This window comes from Triticum dicoccoides, chromosome 3A (genome assembly GCF_002162155.2).
Source record: "Triticum dicoccoides isolate Atlit2015 ecotype Zavitan chromosome 3A, WEW_v2.0, whole genome shotgun sequence".
NCBI lineage: Eukaryota > Viridiplantae > Streptophyta > Magnoliopsida > Poales > Poaceae > Triticum > Triticum dicoccoides.
Window position 1 is genome coordinate 501039400 of NC_041384.1, and position 7935 is coordinate 501047334.

General features: G+C 44.1%; 1 protein-coding gene across 1 annotated transcript in view; it reads right to left on the reverse strand.

Moving 5' to 3' along the window:
* The window catches only part of LOC119268800 (splicing factor SF3a60 homolog), a 10036-nt gene extending 2301 nt beyond the window's left edge, over window positions 1-7735 (reverse strand). The window contains exons 1-10 of the mRNA XM_037550505.1: window positions 7352-7735; window positions 6808-6918; window positions 6156-6260; window positions 5307-5449; window positions 3096-3192; window positions 2181-2342; window positions 2031-2102; window positions 1830-1943; window positions 1134-1211; window positions 919-1047 (exon numbers count right to left, since the gene is read on the reverse strand). Coding sequence (XP_037406402.1) covers window positions 919-1047; window positions 1134-1211; window positions 1830-1943; window positions 2031-2102; window positions 2181-2342; window positions 3096-3192; window positions 5307-5449; window positions 6156-6260; window positions 6808-6918; window positions 7352-7525 — 1185 coding nt within the window. The 5' untranslated portion in view covers window positions 7526-7735. The remainder of the gene's footprint in view (window positions 1-918; window positions 1048-1133; window positions 1212-1829; window positions 1944-2030; window positions 2103-2180; window positions 2343-3095; window positions 3193-5306; window positions 5450-6155; window positions 6261-6807; window positions 6919-7351) is intronic.
* Between the last annotated feature and the right edge of the window lie 200 nt (window positions 7736-7935).

Here is a 7935-nt window from a genome sequence, read left to right on the forward strand (position 1 = left end):
CGACCCTCCTCGTCCCACCCTTGCCTGCCCCTTCGCCGGGCAGATCTGGCACGAGGTGCTGCACTGGCTCAGACTCTCCTGCGCCCCGCCCGACAGCGAGACTTCCCTCAACGACTGGTGGCGCACGGCGCGACAGGACACCCCAAAGCCCATGCGCAAGGGCCTCGCCTCCACGACCCTCCTCGTCCCATGGATGAAACTGCGTCTTCAACAGTGGCCGGCCCTCGACGACCGACCTGCTCACAAAGATCAAAGACCCGCCCTCTGGGCCAGAGCCGACGCCCTAGGGCTTCGTGCCATTTTACCGCAAACATGGGACGTGCACTGATATGCCTCCAGGTACTGTAATTCCCTCCTAGGAGGATTGTAACCGAAACTTCATTTCTTTCCAAAGCAATGAAATACAAGCTCTTCTTGTGTTTTCTCGAAAAAAAAAAGTAGTTGATATAAATAATATAGGCGCATTTGGTTCGCTACCACACATTGCCACATCTAACAGTGTCAAACTGTGGCAAGCCACAAAATTGTGGCTAACAAATTGATGGCCATCTCTTGAGCAATGTTTGGCTAGAAATGTGCCACTGAATGTGGGGTTACAAGACTAAGAAAGTATGGCATGACAAGAGTTTGGCAATGAAGCCATACTAGCCTAACTAGGTTAACTTACATGCAGCATGTCGTGGTATACAACCGTACATGCCCTATACAGGTTGCCACTGCCCATCAGTCAATTAATTGGCGGTCACAAACATTAGGTGACTATCTATACATTCATGTAGGAAGAACATGTAATAAAATGACATGGAAATATTCAGCAAAACAGCAAGATGAGCTATTGACGTAGACTGAAGGCAAAAAAAAGTATGGATAAATGATACTGACTAATTAAGCTGTTAGCGATAAGATAAGGCCGGTTACCTGACCAAGACCGTGAAGCTTATAGAGCCAATAAGGGATAGGTTTCCCGTCCCAGCCCATTGGTAACTTGAGGGGGTTGTAGATTTGTTGGTCTTCATCATCACTTTCACTATCAGCTTGCACTTCTTCCTATAAGAAGTCACAGAAGATAGAAGTTCAGATAAACAGACAGAAGAAAATGTAAGTAAGTTGAAGTTAAGGGAGAAACTAAGTACCTCTTCCCGCTCTGCTTCCATTTCTTCATAGGTCAAGGTCAGCTTCTTCTCCGCGTTTTCCTTTGTTCTTACAATGACCTGCACACAAAAAAAAGATAGACATAAAAAATTATAAGAACATGTCGTGAACAATGCTGATGACCCGTAGTCCTACCAAGATAAAAGGGAACTTTGTAAACTATACCACGAAAAGTAGATCATGCTAGAATTCCATACACATGGAAACACTGATTTGAAATCTAGGAGCTTCTGGTTCACCAATGATCACTTTCGTGGGGAACATGATAGAAAAGGTGCATCATGGCATTGGTGGCAGCAGGACTCAGGCGATGGCAACTTTTGCTATTGTCTTCATTATAGATGTTGTTCAATCATTTTGTTCACTTGCTAAGTTGCTATATACATCATGCCGAGGATCACTTTTAGATAGGTTGATAAATGTTGAGATTCTAGGGTAAGTTAGGATATAATGGTCCCAGTACTTCTATTCACGACCATCCTACATTCCTAACCTATGCACAAATAAACCAAAAGATGGCTCATTACATGGTGGGAGCATCTGCAAGGGATATTAGCCTATCCTAGCACAAGGCCATTCCTCAAGCTGTGATTATGACCTTACTAACCGACCCATGCTGAAATGGATAATTGACTGCACATGTTACTGCACAACACATAAAAGGAATAAGAGCTGACCTCATCGAGAATCTCACATAAGCGCTTCATCTTCATTTCAGTCAAAGCAATTTCCTTCTTCAAATCATCACCTTTGGCAAAATGCTTACGATCCAGTTTTTCCAAGGGTGTATGCTGCAAAAGTATGGCCAATGATAATAAATTTAGGACTGATAAATAGCCATAAAAACAATAAAATTAGCAACAGCCTTTGGTAGTCACCTTCAGCAAGAAAAGCCGCTCAGCACGCTGTTGAACAGTGCCGCCACCCTTCAATCCACGAGCAGTTAAAGCCTGAAAAAAAATGTTATTACATAAGGCCATTTCAAGTACGAAGTAAAATAGAACCTGAACTATGTTACAAGATCAAACCTCCTTCAACTTTTCCGGACCAAGCTCTACAAGCTCTTCAACAGTACTGTAGTAATCAAGGTCTACTGCAGACTCTTGCAACACAGATTCTTTCTCTGTGCCCTTATTCTCCCATCCAGGAACTTCGCCATTGGTCCACTGTTCTTCAAACTCACTTTCCAACTGCACAAGTATAGATACTATTTGCTTGTCAGTTGTCACTTATCAGTTATCATAGAAGTGCGAACCTATATGTGGATGATAGTGGTTCTTTCTAGCTCTATGTTAAACTTGTATCATAGAAGTGCAAACCTATATGTGGATGATAGTGGTTCTTTCTAGCTCTATGTTAAACTTGTATCATAGAAGTGCAAACCTATATGTGGATGATAGTGGTTCTTTCTAGCTCTATGTTAAACTTGTATTCTCAACCCACCACCAGCAATGCTACAATTAATCATAACAGTGATAGATAATGGGTGAGTTCTGCTTAAAAGTATTCCTCCGTCCACGGTCTGCTTAAAAGTATTACCTCCGTCCACGAATAAGTGTACATATAGAAATTTTAGGACAGAATCTGAAGCGAACTAGAAAATGCATTGGAAAGATGCAAGGCACCATCTCTCTCCTCTTCAATTACCCCACCCCCAATGAGCTAAGTGCATGTAGAAAGTGAGGAGACCATGCGTTGAATGTTATTGGTCTTGATTACCGTGTGATGAGAGAGAAGCATTTTTTTCTACTTTATTGAAAGTGCATTGGGAAGATAGAAGTACACTCTTTTGTGGACAAAATTTGAATGCCAAACGTACATATTCATGGACGGAGGGAGTATATAACAAGTCTCAAGTAATGCACTATGTCATCACATAAGCAGGTGTGAGCACAGACCACAGAAGAAAGACAGTATACTTGAACGTACACAAGAGGATTGACCTTTGTAAAAATCTTCTCAATATCTTGCAACGGTTCTGTACGATACAGAAATGACATCAGATATTCCAAAATATGCTCCAAATATTCTTTGTAAGGCCTGCGAAATTGAAGAAAATGGAAGATAAATCATCTTTACAGAAATGTATGGACTTCAAAAATATATGGTTGACCAAACAAATGTTAGACATGTTAATAGTAAATTTTAGTTAATCCCATATACTTGAATACAGATCTTACTACGACCCCACCACTCTAGTAATTACCTGTTATGTTAAATGAACACGGTATTCTTAGTTTAATAAACAGATTGCAGTGGAAAAGAGGGAATTCAGGGACAACGGACAAAACTAATACTCCCTCCGTTCCAGAATACTCCCTCCATTCCTAAATATAGTGTGCGCTTTGTTCAGTTCTAATACCAATGTGTGTGCTGGCACTTGTACTTTGGACAAATATAACCCTCCACCAACTCTGTCTCTGGCCCATGTGCACGTCGCCTCTGCCACTCTGCTAGCGACCTGCCCCACCCACACCGCTCAGCCATTTTCCTCTCCCCATCTCATTTCTCTCTAGTTCTTCACCCAGCAATGGCAGAGTTAGATTTAAAGAGCCAAATCAACTGGGAAGATGTCCAAGAAGATTACACCGGTCTTGCCGGAGAGCTAGACTACGATCTGGAGCTGATCGTTTTGGATGAAGTGAAGGCGCCCTCTCTCTCCTTGCTGCAGTTCATTTTTTTTGTTGGAGTTCTCGTCTCCGATGTGTATGCTGAAGCTGAGCCCCCGCGCGTACTGGAACTCGGAGAAGGAAATCAAAGCGCCGGCCACCGCAAGCATGCACTTGAAGTTGGAGAAGGAAGCGGCAGCATGTTGTTGCGGCTCGGTCTTGTCGGCGGCCTGGCCTTGCATCTTGGTGTTGCTAATCGTGGACACGGAGAAGGCCATGGTCGCGGAGACGCCGGCCACGGTCATGGAGACGCCAGCCATGGTCATGGACACGCCGGCTGCGGAGACGCCGGATGCGGTCATGGCCGGCGCGAATGCGGACGGGCGGGGATCGTTGGGGAGGTCAGGAGGTGGGAGGCCGGAGCGGATCGAGGTGAGCAGGGAGGTCAAGAAAAGCGGCGACAGGAAAGAGACAAGGGGGAGAGAGAGACGATGGAGCTATGCGGTGGGGTGGGGCTTTGGCTGTTCGGTGGGAGGGCAGTTTTGTCCAAAGTCGCTCGTCGCGAGAGATACGCACTACATTGCGGAATTTCTCTAGAAAGCTTATGCGCACTAGATTTAGGAACAGAGGGAGTATAATGTGTATCGATTTCCGTGCAAGTCAACCATTTGAATGTTTGACCAAGATTATAGAATAAAATAACAACATCTTCAATACCTAATAGATAAAATATGAAACTACTTTTCATGATGGATCAAATGATATAAATTTCATATTGTGGATATTGATATATTTTTCTAAAAACTCGGTCAAACATGCACTCGTTTGGCTTTTGAAAAACAAATACACCTTATATAAAGGAACGGAGGGAGTACTTGTTGGTAACTTGAGATTCATGCACAACCTATATCTCCTTGTATATTAGAGATTCCAGCTCCATGCAAAGGGAAGGGGAATCCTAACATGACTAATCCTGACCTGATAAAAACCTATCAATCTGGTATTCAGCACATCAGGATGAAGAAGTGGTGTGGCAATTCCATCGTGAGTGGCATCCAGCAAGAAGGTAGTAGGCTTGGCTGGAGCTAGAGGTACAAGGGTGATCCCGTCCAGTGTGGGGAACATCATTGGCGCAAGTTAATTTGGAGGAGGTTTGGATGGAAAGAGGCAGTAGGTGACTCAAGTACAACCTAGAAATTGGGTGAATGGGGCTAACGTTACTTTGTGTCATGAGCTTTTCATCATGGGCACTGGTATTCGACGGGGTTGTTACTGCATGCGACAGATTTTTCGGATTTCCATTTCCTTAGTTTATAGCATCCATCACGTGATTATTTTGTTGCTACCATACCGAATACCAATAAAACTGGATTGGCTGGGAAGGTATGCCTTTCGGGGTTCCATTTGGTCGGGAATTGGCCATTCTAGTTCTAACCAACAGAAGATGAAATCAAGGGAAATATATCTAAGATGGATGTAGAATTTTGAGATAAGCTCGCGCCAGGAGATATGTTATTGGTCTTAGAGAAAATGCTGATAACATACCTGGTAGCTTTTAGATTATGTGCGATTTTTTCAGTCTGAGCAAAAGTGCCAACGTATGCTGAGTATTCCATTAGTGATCCAAACTTGGAATTTATGAACTCGTTGTAGAGCTCATGTAGGTCCAAGTACCGGCCAAATGCTTCCTATCAAAACACAGCGCAAGAACATTAGCAAACTTAAAAGTGACTGCGATTAGAACAGCATATAAATATAAAAAACACCAACGGGATGAACGTGCAATGTGGATTAGAACTACATGATAATGCAAACAGTAACAATAAATGAGCAGTAATTGGTTCTCAAGTTATCAAGCTCCATCTAGTATCTTGTCATTAACCTAAATCTTACCATGCATAGCACCGTGATCCTACAAGAGGAATCAAATAACCCTGCAGAAATTAAAATACACGTATCACAATAGAGATACCCTCGAGTTCAAGACTGCTGCAGTAAAATGGAAAACAAGGCTGCTACTTGACGCTAAAATGTTCTTAGCAGACATTATTGATGATTTACCCCAACTTTGCCACTTAATATAATCAGCTAAGTAGTTCTTAGCAGAGACTTTATGGATGATTTACACCAACGTTGGCACTTAATAATCAGCTAAGTATGGCAGAACGAAGCAGTGCTAGACAATTTAGAAAAAGGCGTCCAGATGAGGTTGCCATGAATTTCACTTCTCAAAAAAGGAATATATAAACATAGGTAAGTAAAGAAAATCAAGTAAACATGGCTTAGGATAATCAAGTAAAGAAAATCAGATCAACCACAACATGGCTTAGGATAAAACAGTGCGCAAATCATCGCAAGCAGGATTATCTAAGTGAAAATTATACTGGACAGTACCTCGCCAGTGAATTCAATAGCTGGTTCCTCCTTTAGTAGCTCCTCATAATCATCAGTTTCACTGACGAAACGGGCAGAGTGATTCCGTCTATGGTAATCACGAATCTGCAAGCATGCAACAAACTGTAAATGAAAGAATAATCACCACTGAAGAAACAGTATAAGTTCAAGTTTTCCGATAACACTCAGTTCTGATCTGCCTCACGTGTGTCGACCAGATGGTCATGGTTGAGATGAAGTGCAGGATAACATAACCGGAAAATTCACCAGTGTGTATGTAGTGTAATTTCGAAGTAGGATTGCTAGAAAACATGTTCTAATCTTATTATTTGGCTTTCTGAGGGTTGTCATGTCGTCAAGAAAATCTAGATAGTCACTGAATAATTTGGTTTCCTATCATCCAAATTTTGGTGCGAGGGTCCGAGATCAAATTATTGAAAAGAACTACACCCTCCGTGTACTAAATTAGAGACACTTAATATGGAACGGAGGGAGTACCAACTAAACAACGATAGCATGGAATGTTTTTGTCAATGCATGAACTGCAGCATCCACCGCCTGACTAGCATTTTGCCACTTTTAACTGTCTGATTCCATGGCGTGCTTAAGTGATTCTTGGGCAGAGTCAGACAAGCTACAGTTGATTATTTACCTCTTTCAGCCTTTCATAGTACTTGGGGAAGATGTCACTTTGCACCGGCGCGGTAAGATGGGTGGAGATCTCATCCTTCCTAGCACCGTCCTTGTCTTCATAGATTTCCACCTAATTAGGAAAGTCATATTAGCAAAAATCGCATTAGAAAGAAAAACAGACGATTCCCAAAACAACAAAAACGGGGAAATAGAAGCACGAAAATAAAAGTCCTAAGATAATCCAATGAGTTTATCTACGCTCGCCCGTATATTATAAAAATAAGGCCGAGAAATCAATTTATCTAGCTAGAGTTCGGAATTCCCCAGAATTAGCACGGGTCGACCAACGCCAAACCATAACAGGTGGAGCTAACACACAGGCAACCCTAGGCATCTCAATTCAAGATGTCGCAAATGACATGGAACAAAACCAATCCTAACCAACAGAAAGCAGAGATGCGACACGGCCAAGCTCTGGCCACGGCAGACAAGCATTGTACGAAAGCTACAGCCACTAAAATCAGGCACGAAACCCTAGATAGACAGGAGGAGGAGGAGCTTACCAGCTTGTCGGACGTGGAGACGACGAGATCGAGCATGTGACGGACGCGGTGGGACTGGAAGAGGCGGTCGCGGGCGTTGGCCGGGTCGCGCTGGAGCTCGCGCACCGCCAGGCGCTCCAACCGCTCGAGGTCCTCGTGCGCCGCCCGCGTGGCCTCCAGCACAGACGACGCCATGGCTGCCGCTTCAGGTAGGGCGCCCTAGCCCTCTCCTCTGCTGGTACCCCGTGTGGTACCAACAGAGCCCGGGGGTCACGCTGCGCCGCAGTGAGTCTGGGAGCGGCGAGGGGAAGTCGGGAGGGGAGAGCGTCGTGGCTAGGGTTTTGAGATTTCGCGGCCAGGGACCGACTGTCGGGAAGACGAGCGGAGAGGAACGGCTCGGGTAAATCGGGTTCGTCTATTTCTCCCTCGTAGCGAGAGGGAGCGAGCGCTCGCTCAAGTTTTTCGCCGTCGTGCCGCTCGCGTGCTGGGCCGGCCCATCAGTTACCCTGTACCCGATTTTTTCCTGCGATCTGCGTAACTTTCACTCATTTTGCTCCGGTAGGGACTGTTTGGTTTATGCCTCAATTAGTCGCACCAAAATTTTG